A 16,161-nucleotide genomic window follows, 5' to 3' on the forward strand; every position below is an offset into this window, starting at 1 on the left:
TTATAAGGTAAGTAAGTACTGGGGATGTAATGTACAACATGACAAATATACTCAACACTGCTGTACGTTACATATGAAAGATGTTAAGAAAGTAAATCCTAAGAGTTCTTATCAATTTTTTTTTTTACTGTTTCTTTAATTTTGTGTCTCTATGAGATGATGGGTGTTCATTAAATTTACTGTGATAATTATTTCATGATGTATGTAAGTCAAATCATTATGCTGTACATATTAAACTTATACAGTGCTGTATGTCATTAATATCTCAATATAACTAGAAGGAAAAAAATAAAGTAGGATTAAAAAAACCCAAAACACTTATTTAGTTTAGTGTTCAAAAGGGAAAGGCATTGTTAATTGCATAAGACAACAACAAGAGCAACAAAATAAAACAAAAAGGCAAAAAAGAAGCCCATGAAAAGCATACATGATATTATTAGGTTAAAAAAAAATCTCCTCCAAAATTATGAAAATCAGTGTTGGGGAACAGCCAAGGGCAGAAAAAGGCAACATTAATGGGGTTATTGCCAAGATTACTGACTAGATGAATCAACAAACAAAATGACATAGACCTGACAAAAAAAATCATTATACACAAAGATAAATGTTGGTTCATTCAGAGGTCACTGATTTTGGACATATTCTAAGCAGAGACAAACTTCATTATATAAATATTTGGCAGCAAATTCCTCCATTCGGAGATCGTATTATATTTCATTCTAGTCTTTTGATGATCATACATCAAGAATAAAAATAAAGAACGTAGAACTTCCCTGGTGGTGCAGTGGTTAAGAATCTGCCTGCCAATGCAAGGGACATGGGTTTAAGACCTGGTCTGGGAAGATTCCACATGCCGTGGAGCAACTTAGCCCATGCGCCACATGAGCCTGTGCTCTAGAGCCCGTGAGCCACAACTACTGAGCCCATGTGCCACAACTACTGAAGCCCTTGCACCTAGAGCCCGTGCTTCGCAACAAGAGAAGCCATCACAATGAGAAGCCCGAGCACTGCAACAAAGAGTAGCCCCTGCTCGCTGCAACTAGAGAAAAGCCCACGCGCAGCAACAAAGACCCAATGCAGCCAAAAATAAATAAATAAATTTAGTAAAAAAAAAATAATGAAGAACGTAGCTATTTATCTCAGTTATCGAAAATATGTTGCATTTCATAGACACAAAAAGCAACTCCATTCCCAACCAATCAAATAAGAGTAGGTAAGCAAATGTAGGTGGATCAGTACAAATCTATCATCTCCTAAGAAAATTACTTAAAATGCCTGCCCTGTTTATGGAATGCTACTGGTGTCATCTTTTTATATACATTTTATTATTTATTTATATACATTTTATTACACTTAGTTGGCAACTTGTACTATTTGTTTCTGCTTACCTTGCCTGAACTGGAATCTCCTGCCACAGAGGCATGGGGCACATCTCCCGTTGACTTTTTCTGCACTTCTGGGGTTGGACACATTTTCCCCCTATCTTCCACAGATTTCTTGGCATCAGTAGTTTCATGTTCACTTTTACTTTGTCTTTTTACTCCTGTTATTTCTCTGCCCTTCTTTGCTGAGGTTTCTTTATCTTCTTTCTTGGCCTGTTCACTTTCTTTCTTTTCCATTTGTTCTTTTGCTTTTTGTTGCTTCTCTGTGATTTCATTTTCTTCAGCTTCTTGTTTCCTTCTGTCTTTTTGTTCTTCTTCTTCTTTCCTCAGTTTCTCTTTCTGTTCCTCTTGCTGCCTTTCTCTAAGTTCTTTTTCTTGTTTGTTTTTCTCCATTAGAAGAGCAGTTTCCGCATGAATACGAGCTTTTTCTTCATCTGTTAACATGGCAGTTGGAAGGGGAAATACCGGTTTTGTGGACCGATCAGGAACAACTTTTCCATTCTGAGGAGACTGTTGCTCATGATCTGTAATTTCAGATTTTATTCTATGATCTTCAGGCAATTTGACTGCCGGTTTTTTAGTACGATCAATCTATATCAACAAAAACAGAGAAAAACAGACTTTCGTCAAAATCCAGGAACATAGTAACCTCAGTTCTTGATATCAAGTTGTGATAAAAGAACCATCACTGTGTGGAGACAACATCTACCAAAACATCTACTTGTAAATTATCCAATGTCAAGATTTCTCAGAAGGCACTTGGCACTTACGTCCTCTTGATTCCACACTTTCAATACACTGATATGTTCTGTATATGAAGAGTTCACTCTAAAACATAAAACCCAGACCTGGGCATACCTAATGTTCCATTTCTACATAACCAACTGCCTACTCAATATCTTCATGTGAGTGTCTCACATATACCACAAACCTAAAACAGACAAAAGAGAATTCATGATTTCGCCCCACAAACACATGGGTGTGACCACTATGCAAATAGTTGCTCAAACCAGAAAATTTATTTCTCCACACTGTTACCAGAGTAATCATTTTAAAGCACAAATCCAACCACCTACTTAAAACCTTATGTTAAATAGCCACTCACTGTACTTAGATTACATCTAAAATCCTTGCCATGCCTGTGTGGTCTCACTTCTGCCTATCTCCCCAGTCTTATCTCATACTACTTGTTACACCAGCCATACTTGCCTCCCTCCACTTAATTCCTCAAAGATGCCATGCTCCTTCCCAACTCAGGTCTTTATATCAGCTATTCATCTAGATAATCCCCACCACAACATTAGATCGTGGCTTAAATATCTCTTCCTTAAACACTTCCCTGATTCCTAAGACTAGCCAAGTCCCCTGATATATGCCCTCATAATACCCTATTCTTTTCCCTCATAGTACTTACTGGGATTCTGATTAAATAACTATAATTGTCTGTTTAAAATCTTTCCTCCCTCTGAGCACATAAGCTCCAGGAGGGTAGAGATTGTGCCTGACACTTAGTAAATAAATGTTGCAGGGCAAATGAATAAAATATTCCATAACAACTTTCATAAGAGATAAGATACTAAAGACAAACTGAGTAATTATCTCAATGTAACAACATACTAACCATACAAAATTGTTAAAAGGGACCCTAACATCATTTCTTGAGAATGAAGTTTACTGAAACAAAAATGAGAATATCTGCCAGTAACAACCTGTGTAGTGTTCTTACAAAATGAACTATGTTTTTCCGTTAGAAACACTACCATTGGAAGAAGGAATCATTCCTTTGCTCCTTACTTCTCTTTTTGCCTCTTCACTTAAAACAAAAATGAAACTATTCCCCGCCCCCTTTTCTAAATTTATTTGAGAATGAAGTGGAAGGACCACTATGAGAATGAGGTTAATAAAAGGTGAACAAGAACCAAAATAAATGTTTTCATCCATATTTTGGCAACAATCCATTTTCCACTCATATTAAAGGCATAGCTATGATCTTGTTACTTTCAAGTTTAAAATTCTTTTAAATGCTTTCCTTTCGCCTACAGGATAAAATTCCAAGAGATCCAAGTCTCTCTTGATGACTTCTGTCCACTTTTCCAATCTTATCTACTATCACACTCACCTCTCTCCAACTGAGAGCTGTGCCCAAGCATGTCAAAACTACTCACTGACCCCAGAACATGCTTTGTGCCTTCAGTCATACAATTTTCCACTTGTTTCTCAAATCCTATTCAATCCTTAAAACTCAGATAAAAATACTACCTCCTCCATGAAGACCCCCTGATGATACCCACTCTCAGTCAGAATTTCTCTCCTTGCTGTGTGCTCTAGTGACTATTAAAAAGAGTTAGGATATTCTGCATTATGCTGTGGTTGATTTTGTCCATGTCTCTCCTAAACATCAGACAGAATCCATGGATTACCCATATTTGTAAACCTTCATATTTTGTTTCATATAGGAAATCCTCAAAATGTGTTCGATAAATTGTACATATCTCGGAAAGTCACGAAGGGATTAGGGTGCAAATAACATGTTGATTAAGTTGAAAGGAAGTGCAATATCATAAGCTCTTTTTAAAATTTCTTTTTTTTTTTTTTTGCGGTACGTGGGCCTCTCACTGTTGTGGCCTCTCCCATTGCAGAGCACAGGCTTCCGATGCGCAGGCTCAGTGGCCATGGCTCACGGGCCTAGCCGCTCCACGGCATGTGGGATCTTCCCGGACCAGGGCACGAACCCGTGTCCCCTGCATCGGCAGGCAGACTCTCAACCACTGTGCCACCAGGGAAGCCCTTTTTAAAATTTCTTAAATTTCCATTTTAAGAATAATTTATTCAAATACTATTTAGTCTTAAGATTTAATCAGAAATATTAAAAGCAGGCCATAAAAAATGAACCACTTCATTTTACAACAAAAAAATGACTAATTTTCTGCTCCACAAACCAGATGTCATCCACTTCAAATGTGAAATACTATTTAAATATACCTGAGGAAAAAAAATTAAAAGTAAATGCTAAAAAATCTTGTTGGAAAACACACAGGGAAGAATCAGTTAACCTTCCTTTAAGTAAAATCTAATGAAGAGAAAGATGCTACAAGTTTTTTATTGTAACATCTTTTTTTAAAAAATAAATTTATTTATTTTATTTTTGGCTGCGTTGGGTCTTCGTTGCTGCGTGCGGGCTTTCTCTAGTTGCGGTGAGTGGGGACTACTCTTCGTTGCAGTGCGCGGGCTTCTCGTTGTGATGGCTTCTCTTGTTGGGAGCACAGGCTCTCCGCACGTGGGCTTCAGTAGTTGTGGCATGCGGGCTGAGTGGTTGTGGCTCGCAGGCTAAAGAGCACAGGCTCAGCAGTTGTGGTGCACGGGCTTAGTTGCTCCGTGACATGTGGGATCTTCCTGGGCCAGGGCTCGAACCCGTGTCCCCTGCACTGGCAGGCAGATTCTTAATCACTGTGCCACCAGGAAAGCCCCCTATTGTAACATCTTTGATTTAAACTCTTTTAAATAATTATTGATAAAAAATGCCTGTTATTTATGTGTCAAATTCTAAGGAAATGGAACTAAAATACTATTTCAAAACCAAAATATTGACATCACATACCTATCATCTATAAGCCAAATTATTTGGGAAAATACTACGAATTAAATTATAATAAAAAACACCTGAAAGTGTTGCTCAACTTCACTGTGCTAATACTGTCTTTCATTAGTACTGCCTGTACTAAATGGACCCAGCTGGGTTTAAAATCCTTCCAATTAGTTATTCTAATATTGCTGTGGCAGTAAGACAATTACAATGAAAATTTTTTATAGCAAAATAGGTACCAAAACATATAGATATTTCTCAATATTTTTCTTTCTAAAATACTGAAGGCATATATATGCTAGATACATATTTCTATACTATATATTTAATATAATATTAAAAAAAAGAGACAAAAGTTAAAAGAAAATCAAGAACATACCTGTGGAACATTCTTTATAATAGGCACTGGCTGAATTATGGGTGAAACATCAGATTTGGAAGCAGCAATTGGTTCAACTGCAGTTGATATATTCAGTGGTCCCACTCTCTCATCTTGATTGTTTATCAATTCTATGTTTTCATTGACTTCTGTAGGAGGTGTCATCTGGGCAGTAGGTTTAGAAGGAACTGATTCTTCCAGTGAGGGGTAAGTAAAATCCACTAAAATCCCCAAAAGAATAAAAATATTTTTGAAAGAAAAGCAAACCCCATAAACAGTACTTCATATCTCACGCATGTTATATGTGATAGTTAAATGTAAACTAAGAGGTGACAGCCACAACAGCCTTAAAGAATTAATAAACATTAACTTCCAGGATGGGGACATCTTGTATTTTTATGCCTAAAAGCAAACTGCTATCTGACAGGACAAATGCACACACAACCAAAAACATTACCCTGAGAACATAAATAAAGTTTATTTTACCGAAGCAATTTTAAACAAAAATTTTCACATACATACATGAGACAGACACCTCTTCATTCTTGCCTCGTGGAGGTGGAGTGACTTTAGCATTTGTTGTATACTGTGGATAACAAAGGAGCCAATTTTCATAGCCTCCTTCTAAAACCAAAGGCTCATTGTGCAGGACAGTTTTACTTTCCCACTATAAAATAAGGAAATAGTATGTTTAACATGGATGCAGCCTCTTGACAGCTAAAAACACAACAAAACCGAATATTAAAATTGCTCTTAAAAGATTCATCTTCTGATTAAAAAAAAGAGAGAGCTGAATTCAAAATTCAGCATTAAGTGAAACAAATGGATAGATCAGGTTTTTAAAACCACACGAGTAATCCATGATCTTAGAAGAAAAATAGGAAAACAACTTAAAATACAATAAAAATCTTCTATAACCTCATCACCCAGAGATACCACTTTAACATTTTAGAGTTTATTTTTAGTTTTCTACATAGACATACTTCTTTTTAAATTTTATTTTTATAAAACAATGAAACTTATGCTGCTTTTCTCTTATATGAACATCTGTTATTAATAAAGAACTGTCTCATCATCTGTAATGAACAAATATTGTATTTTATACATACACACACACACGCCAAAACTGAATCAATCATTTGAACAATTATTATTTTTCCTATTTAATTATAAACAATGGTGAGATAAAAACTAAAGATCCTCATACATGTACATACCCAATCAACTCCATTAGGGAAAATCCCCACAAGTGGAGCTGCTAAGCCAAGGGTCATGAACATTTTAAGGCTTTTAATGTATATTGCTAATCTCTGAAATGATCTTTTAAAAATATGTTTGTGTATTCTGTACAATAATTTCCTAGGAGAACTGCTGGCTTACAAGTTTGGTAGATGCCACCAAACTGCCCTTCAAAAAGACAATACCAATTTACACATTTACCAACAGTGTATGAGAATGCCCATTCTAAGTCTTTATAATTTTTATCAAACTGGTGGACATAAAGTGGGTTGTTTTATTTTATTAATTTATTTATTTATTTTGGCTGTGTTGGATCTTCATTGCTGTGTGCCGGCTTTTCTCTAGTTGCGGCGAGTGGGGGCTACTCTTCGTTGTGGTGCACGGGCTTCTCATTGCGGTGGCTTCTCTTGTTGCGGAGCACAGGCTCTAGGTGCGTGGGATTCAGTAGTTGTGGCTCGTGGGCTGTAGAGCACAGGTTCAGTAGTTGTGGCGCATGGGCTTAGTTGCTCTGTGGCATGTGTGATCTTCCCGGACCAGGGCTTGAAATTGTGTCCCCTACATTGGCAGGCAGATTCTTAACCACTGTGCCTCCAGGGAAGCCCAGGTTGTTTTAATTAGTACTTATTTGTGAAGCTGAACATATTTTAATGTTTATTAACCCTTTATAGTCTATCTCATCTTTTGCCCATTTTTCTATAGAATTTGCTATTTTCTTGGTAAACAGTGAATGTACTCTGAATATTAAAGAAAATAGGTCTTTGTCATATTTGTTACAAATATTTTTCCCTTAATTGACTTTTTACTTTATTTGTGGTGTTTTTAACACCGTCAAAAATATTAGCCTCTTGGTTCAGGATCAAGGTAATAAAAACACTTATCAGGGGCTTCCCTGGTGGCGCAGTGGTTGAGAATCTGCCTGCTAATGCAGGGGACACGGGTTCGAGCCCTGGTCTGAGAAGATCCCACATGCCGCAGCGCAACTAGGCCCATCAGCCACAAGTACTGAGCCTGCGCTCCAGAGCAAGAGAGGCTGCGACAGTGAGAGGCCCGCGCACCGCGATGAAGAGTGGGTCCCCACTTGCCACAACTAGAGAAAGCCCTCGCACAGAAATGAAGACCCAACACAGCCAAAAATAAATAAATAAATTAAAAAAAAAAAACAACTTATCAATGCTTTTTCCTAGTAGTTCATTGTTTGAATCAACATATTTATATCTTTTACCCAGTTGGAATCTAGTGTGGTCTAAGAAATAAGGTAGGGATCCCCTTTCTTTTACTTGCTGGCTAGCCAGCTGTCCTCAAACCAGTTATTTCAATCCATCTTTTCCTCACTGATCTGTTATGTCATCTTTATCATACACTAAACTTTCAGGTAACTTTATGAAGCTGCCACTTTTTTAGGTCAAATCCCCTACACACGAACCTTCAAGTTGCGAACTTTCAAAGATATAAATGTGCATTCCATCAAAGTCAGGCATGAGTGAACTTGCAGCTTGTCCTCCGTCTCCTATTGCTGACGATTCTTCAGCTCTCCCATCTCCCACCTCCTCTCCCTCCTCCAGTCAGTAACTCTTCTTGCCTGTTCACTCGATGCCAGCCCCTGTATGCCAGCTGTTGTGTTATACTACTGTACTTTTCAAGGTACTGTACTGTAAGATTAAAAATGTTTTATTTTTTTGTGTTTGTTTTTTATGTAATACTTGTGTGAAAAGTATTATAAACCTATTACAGTACAGTACTATATAGCCAATTGTATTAGTTGGGTACCTAGGCCAACTTTGTTGGACTTACAAACAAATTGGACTTACGAACACGCTCTTGGAATGGAACTCGTTCGTATGTAGGGGACTTAACTGTAGTTGAATATTGGCAATCTCACATGTTGGCCTATATCTGGGTATATTTCTAGATTCCTTACTTTGAGGCATGATTTGTTTCAAGGCTTTTAAGATTACTCTCCTGGAGGGCAATGTTCCATCAATTGACCCTCCTACCAGCAGACTGAGTTTTATACTTACCCATGCTCACCAGCATTCAGTGCTATTATTGTTTAATAATTTAACAAATTAAACCGAGTATTATTTTTTATCTTTGTTAATTTGATCATGAAAGTGGCATTTACTGTTTCAATCTGCATTTCTCTGATTACTAGTCAAGTTGACATTTTTATGTTTTTGTCACTTGCATATCTTCTTCTGTTCACATCTATCTGTGTCCACTGCTTATTTCAACATTTTATCTTAAGTAATTTTCTTATTTATTTGCAAAAGCTCTTCAGATTTCAGGTGTTCTAAATCACTGCCATATTTGTTGCAAATATTTTTTTTTGTCTTCTGCCTTCAAATCTGGTATTTTTTTGCACACCTAAGTTTTTATTTTATTAAGTCAAATCTTATCAATCTCTTTTTCCTTAGTGGCTTTTTCTTTGCCTTTATGTTTCATAACAAAAAATAACACTTTTTTCCAGACAATTTAAGTTTCGGAAAATTCGAATATCCTACTTTATAAAGATCAGTTTATTGTTATTGGGTGAGTCAAAACTGGTCTTTTAAATCTGAATTTTTTAAAAGTCTACAACCAAAGCATGTCGGATCTTCATGTCCTTAAGATAATCAACTAGTTGACATACCTTTCTAACAACCAGAGAAGGCTTGCAATTACAGTAAACTAACAAGGAAACTTGCTAACCTTGAAAAGTGCATCTTTCAGACTCCGCAGAGTTGTTCCAAGTTGTAAATCTTTTGCAGTACTAAACCAGTCAAGAAGTACCACATAATCCACGTTCCCTCTCTTCTTCCACGTGTCTTTAGAATCATCTGGGAGGTTTGCTTCAATCCAACTAGCAGTGACTCTGAAATGTATTAACATTTGTATTGGGGCAAAAGTAGATGAGAGGTCCTAACATACTAATATAAGACACTGAGTTTTGTTCTTCAGTCTTTATCATACCATAGCAAACGTTTTTTTTGTTTGTTGTTTTTGTTTTTGCTTTTGGCCATGCTGCGGGGCTTATGGGATTTTAGTCCCCCGAACAGGGATCGAACCAGGGCCCTCATCAGTGACAGCTTGAAGTCCTAACCACTGGACTGCCAGGAAATTTCCCCATACCATAGCAAACTTTAAGACAGCTTCCTTTCTAAGGTCAGACTGTATGTTAAGACAGTATATGGCCTAAAGTGTTTAACATCTTTACCACTGCATAATATTGGAATATATTTTAGTAATTATTAAAGACTGAAATAAATAGACTCAGTTGACCCTTTATGTAAAAAAAAAAAAAAGGGCCAAAAATGAAAACACAGGAAGTCATCTGAGTATGTCTCAGCCAAATATAAATAAATGGTGGGGGGGGGGCACGTGGGTAACACTGTTTATATTTCAGTTCTCTTATACCTATAATTAATAGTTAACCAAATAACAAAATGCTTATTAACAAACACATACAGCATTTACTATGTGCCAGGTGCTATTCTAAATGTTTTATTCTCATTGACTCTCACTAGATCCTCACTACACTCCTATAAAACAGGCATTATTATCCTCATTTTACAGATGAGGAAACAGGCCCAAAGAGGTTAAGTAACCTACCCAAGGTTACAGTTGCCAAGTGGAGCCAGAATTCAAATTCAGGCAACCTGGCTCACGTCTATGCTCTTAGCTGTTGTGCTGTGCTGCCTTCTACATCATCACCTGTGGACAATACCAACTCTACACTAAAGCATGCTGCTCACATTCTCCTTCACTCACACAAAAGCTTAAGTTCCTACCTAAAGGCCTTCCCATGGCCCGATGCATGGCCCCTCTCTCCAGTCCTATTACTTCAACTTCCTCATCACTAGTTACTAACTTACTCCCCCTTTCTCCACTCCACCCTTGGCTCCCTTGTTAATTCCTGGTTTATGCAGGTATGCGCCTGCCTAATTACCTCTGCTCCTACTGTCCCCTCTTTCTGGAACCCTCTTCCCTCAGATAACTGCATCACTCATTTCCCTTATCTCAAGATTAGCTCAGGAATAACTTCTCCATGAAGGCTTCATGGATTAAAAATTTCAATGCTCACCCCAACATACACACTTGACATAACCATCTCCATACACTTATCAACAGCAGATACACATTTTAAGATTTATTGCCGGGGCTTCCCTGGTGGCACAGTGGTTCAGAGTCCGCCTGCCGATGCAGGGGACACGAGTTCGTGCCCCGGTCCGGGAAGATCCCACATGCCGCGGAGTGGCTGGGCCCGAGAGCCAGGGCCGCTGAGCCTGCACGTACGGAGCCTGTGCTCCGCAATGGGAGAGGCCACAACAGTGAGAGGCCCGCGTACCGCGAAAAAAAAACAGATTTATTGCCTGTCTCACCTATCCCACCTCCCTGTTAAAATAGAAGCTCCATGAAGCAAAAATTTTTGTCTGTTCGATCATTTAGCCCCAGCACTTAGAACCACAGTAACTCAGCCCATAATAAGTGCTCAGTAAATATCTGCTGAATGATGGAATGAATAATACAGATTTGCTCCTCCAGGAAAGGAACTCCATATTATTCCTAGCAAAGCACCTAGGTATTTCAGGTATTTAACTGGTGATATTGGCAAGCTGGGCAGAAACTTGTATTCTAAGTAAAACTAAATGGTTTAACTAATTGAAGGGGAAAAAATCCTGTTCCTATATAATAATGTTGGTTACTGTACCTTCTAGGAAATAAAGAAAAAAAAGAAATATAAAATACTGTTTCATGGGGCTTCCCTGGTGGCGCAGTGGTTGAGAGTCCACCTGCCGATGCAGGGGACATGGGTTTGTGCCCCTGTCCAGGAGGATCCCACGTGCTGCGGAGCGGCTGGGCCTGTGAGCCATGGCCGCTGAGCCTGTGCGTCCGGAGCCTGTGCTCCGCAACGGGAGAGGTCACAACAGTGAGAGGCCCGCATACCGCAAAAAATAATAAAAAAAAAATACTGTTTTGTAATAAGTCTCACTTGATATGTAGAGATTAGAAGGATGCTTGGTCAGCAAAGAATGAGAAAAATTGAAACATGATATTCTTAAGGACAATTTCTGACACTATGGATATACTTGCCTAAATCACTCTGTCTAAAAACTCAACATTAGTATTCTGCAGAATACTAGTTTGGGAAACAATAATATCAGTCAGTACTCCCCAAACTTCAGTCTTTCATGTAACCCCTTCACAAGCTGCTGCAACTCTGCTCTACCTTGTCTACTGTGTAACGTTTTAATTTAATTATTTAACTGAAAGTGATCCTTTACTTAAATTTGTTTTAACAGGAAAATTTATATTCCTATATACATGGAAAATAGCATCATATCCAATAAATAAAGGATAATCCTAAAAGTAAATAAAACAGATCAGTAAATTATGCTATGTTCACACAATAGATCACCATATAGCAATGAGAATAAATAAATTACAACTACACACAATAATATACATGACTCTCATAACATAAGGTTGTGTACAAGAAGCCAGACATAAAAGACTTTAGACTGTATGATTCCGTTTATATAAACTACAAAAACAAATCTATTCTGTTGGTGGTTCCCTTGGGTGGGTGGGGATAAGTGTAGCCACTGACAGGTGGCATAAGAGAGGCTTCTGCAATGATGGTAATGTTCTGTTTCTTGGTCCAGATGCTAGGTAAATGGATGCATTCAGTTTTTGAAAACTGGGCTAAATACTGAGGATATGAGTGATTTTGTGTGTATATTATGCTGTATTAAAATTTTAAAACAGACAATGAAAAACTAGTAATATAGTATTCACCATCAGCTAGCTGAAGATACTGTTGCCTACAGTGAGCTCTGAGGCCTGCTCTCTGGTAAGAAAGGGATGTTATCAAATACTAAAAAGGAATGCTAGCACCAAATTGAAACTTCTTTTAACTAATTCAGAAGGACTGAAACAGAAATTCAAAGGTAATAATTTTCTTGGTATTTCATCTTTTCATATTTCTTGGCAATTCATCTTCAACCTAAACTCATCTTGAGTTTCACATTAGTCAAATTCTCACATTTTGGGAAACAGTTAATAAAAGTCACCAGCTTTCTGTCAGTAAAGATTAGAGCATCAAAGATTAATCATAACTTTCTCTTTTCAAATCCTGGAAATATATTCATACCTACTTGATTAGACTATGCATCCTCATCGCATTTTTTTTCCTTTTAAAATTTTTATTTTATTTAAAAAAAATTTGTCATTCTTTTTTTAATTTTAAAATACTTACAAAGCACTTTATTCTTCAGGTCGAACATTCATAAGCCTCGGCAATATGCTAAAAACTATGCAAATTTTATTACTTAACTTTAAAAATATATCTTTTTAAGGTTGCTTAAGTTAGTACTGGAATGGACCATAGATTTTAACTAATCCAGTCCCATAAACTAAGACCTAGAGAGGTTATATAATTTTTATAACACTCATAATAGCTGAAAATAGCCCTGGACTGGAGTTTTAGCCCTATCGCTATTATGATAGTTTTTAATATATCATATATTCATGCAAGTAACTTTAAATTATTTAATAGGTTAAAGGCCTTCTTATCAAAAAAGAAAGAAAAAGGTATTTTTTTTAGTAAGTCTTACTAATGCCAGGCACTGTGTTATCTGTATGCATAAATAAAATTTATCATTTAAACTTTTCAAAACTTCTGAGATAGGTACTATCATTATTCCCATTTCACAGATGGAAACATGGGCTTAGAGAGGTTAGGCCACTAGCTAGAAGTAATGTAGCTAATGAGAGATGGAGTTATAATATATAGTCTAAATATAGTCTTGATTTTAGAGCCTGTATTTTTTCTTAATCACTTAGCTATCCTGCTTCTTCTTTGAAAAAGTATTTGTGTAATCTTTTACCACAGATAATAGTATGGGGAATTTCAAAATAGGAAGCAATTCAAATAAAAAATAGCAGGAGAAATTAGTCAACAAACACCTGGGGAAAGAGGACACAAAAGGGAGTTTCATTTCTCTTCTAGTAAGACTCCAAATGCCACAGATAAGAAAAAACAGCCAAACTGGAATGTCCTTTACAGTACCCTTCAGAAAGGGTAAGGTGTGCCACTAAGGAGTAAAGAATGAAAAGGCCCACAGGAAAAGAAAAGACTACTTTTATCACATTTAGCTTGGATGCTAAGTAGTAATATTTACTACTGTCCACAGTTTACCATTTTATCTAAATATACAGCGACCCACCCTGGACTGATGGCTTCTTCAGGAACACTGAGAGAATTTGAAATATGGGAATCCAGATAATCCTGCATTCTTCGAGCATCCATTATAATCAAGCTGATGTTTTTATCCATCCTCATTGTGTAAAGCTCCTTTGCTGTGATTGCTCCTTGGAATCGAGAGAGACAATGTAAGTGACAAGAAACATCTAGTTCCGTGTGCTATTATATCACTAAATACAGGACAAGCATAGCTTTTCCTAGAAGTGTCATATACTTGCTATTCTGTCATATTATTTATTACCTTTTAAACTAATTTTAAATACAATTTATGTTTTTGACATTTATCAAAAAACTAGTTCAATGCTTTGTTTATAAAGACTTAAATACCAAAACTTGCTGGTGATGTTACAACTACATCTGGTGTGGGCTCTGCTGCTGTATAAAATAAATTAGTATGGGTGTCTCATGAAAATATTCTATTTTAAAAAATCAAGCTATTTGAGAAATGTCAACCAGAAGAAATACCTGTGGTTCAAAAGTTCTTGAAAGGCTCTAAATTCTTTTTTAAAAGTCTCCATGGGGTCTTATGGGGGCTATCTGAAAAACTTACAGGTTTCCTAGAATAATAAGCCAAAAGTTTGTTATCTGTGTTCCACATCTGGGGTTGGTAAACTATGGCCAGTTATTTTCACTGGAACACAGCTACACTCATTTGTTTACATATTGTCTATGGCTGCTTCCATGAAAGGACAACAGGGCCCCCCAAGCCTAAAGTGTTTCATATCTAGCCCTTTAATATTTAGCCAAAATAAATATTCCCTATGTTGCTATTTTCCTCTTCCAGGTTCTACCACCTGAAGTGAAAGATTAAAAAGCACTAAAAGGAAGCTTAAATATGGAAAGAACTATTTCAGCAGTAAGCTGTACGAAGAACACAGTCACACCATCTCCTAAGCTAAAATACCCAGTTGCTAATAACCATCTTACTTCCCTTTCTAACCATCAAGATCATTCTGATAACAAAACAATCTAAAGTGGAGAACAAACCACCAAGACGTGCAACACCTAAGCAGGGTGAGATACAAAGGAACGTGTGGATAAAAACTAATCTTAGGGCTTCCCTGGTGGCACAGTGGTTAAGAATCCGCCTGTCAATGCAGGCGACACGGGTTCAAACCCTGGCCCGGTAAGATCCCACACACGGCGAAGCAGCTAAGCCCGTGCGCCATAACTACTGAGCCTGCGCTCTAGAGCCTGCAAGCCACAACTACTGAGCCCATGTGCCACATCTACTGAAGCCCGTGTGCCTAAAGATCCTGCTCCACAACAACAGAAGCCACCACAATGGGAAGCCCACACACTGCAACAAAGAGCAGCCCCTGCTCACCGCAACTAGAGAAAGCCGCGCACAGCAACAAAGAACCAAAGCAGCCAAAAATAAATAAATAAAATAAATAAATGTATATATTAAAAAAAAAACAACTAAGAATGAATTGATAACAGCTTTTAGGAAGGTACCTTACTACACTCAGTTTTATTTTTTAAATTGTTGTATGGAAACATTTTAAATAGATAATTTTAGTGTTACATACAATTAATGTTTAAATTAAACCTTTTCTGAGAGAGGAAAACTTAGGCAATTGCCTAATAAGTCTTGTTGTTTAGGTCACGTACTTGTTACTGGAGCATCAACACCACCTACGGATAACATCCAAATTACTGGTTTAGATTTTTTTTGAGGGGAGTGAAAAAGCCTTTAAATATTTAAGTTTTCCACTTAAAAGTCATAAGTACTAACAGCTACTTATATGAAGTTTACTGTGTTCTAAGAGTGTCACATATATTAACTCAGTCAATTCTCACAATAACACTATGAAATAGATGCGATTATTATTCCCACCTTACAGATGGCGAAACTAAATTAGAAAGGTGAAGTAATAAGCTCAAGATGACATGCAAACTCAGAGGAGCCTGCATTCAAACCTAGGAAGTCTGACTTCTGAGAGTCCATGCTCTTAACCACTATGCTAAACTATATCTTGAAAAAAAGCAATGACAAGTACCAGCTGTGGTTTTCATGTTTTCAAATGCATATTACCATAAATATTCCCCATGACATGTAAATACAGAATATAATACATTTTCAATATTATTGTACAGGTTAGGAAAAATGATAAAGCTCATAAACTAAACACAATGCTAAGAATCTCATTGTGTAAAATCTGAAGCTTATTCTGATTAAGAGATCTCAATAATAGCCTAAAAGAACTCCCTCTTTCTGGGCACACTTACCTTTCTCTGTAGTCTCATTTTTTTCACTCTTTTCACCATTTATCTATTTCATAAGAAAAAAAAGTTTCAACTTTAATAGAAACACACATTTTTATAGAAAGAA

At 37.0% G+C, this 16,161-nt stretch overlaps 1 protein-coding gene across 4 annotated transcripts in view; it reads right to left on the bottom strand.

The window, feature by feature from the left end:
• USP8 (ubiquitin specific peptidase 8) overlaps positions 1-16,161 on the bottom strand; it is a 98,921-nt gene that overhangs the window by 17,580 nt on the left and 65,180 nt on the right. For all 4 annotated transcript variants that reach the window (XM_024761874.1, XM_024761872.1, XM_024761873.1 and 1 more), the window contains 6 exons: positions 16,059-16,101; positions 13,789-13,933; positions 9,272-9,434; positions 5,867-6,011; positions 5,345-5,565; positions 1,389-1,973 (listed from right to left, as the gene is read on the bottom strand). In XM_024761874.1, coding sequence (XP_024617642.1) covers positions 1,389-1,973; positions 5,345-5,565; positions 5,867-6,011; positions 9,272-9,434; positions 13,789-13,933; positions 16,059-16,101 — 1,302 coding nt within the window. The remainder of the gene's footprint in view (positions 1-1,388; positions 1,974-5,344; positions 5,566-5,866; positions 6,012-9,271; positions 9,435-13,788; positions 13,934-16,058; positions 16,102-16,161) is intronic.

This window comes from Neophocaena asiaeorientalis, unplaced genomic scaffold, assembly GCF_003031525.2.
Source record: "Neophocaena asiaeorientalis asiaeorientalis breed wild unplaced genomic scaffold, Neophocaena_asiaeorientalis_V1.1 scaffold111, whole genome shotgun sequence".
NCBI classification, from domain to species: Eukaryota; Metazoa; Chordata; class Mammalia; order Artiodactyla; family Phocoenidae; genus Neophocaena; species Neophocaena asiaeorientalis.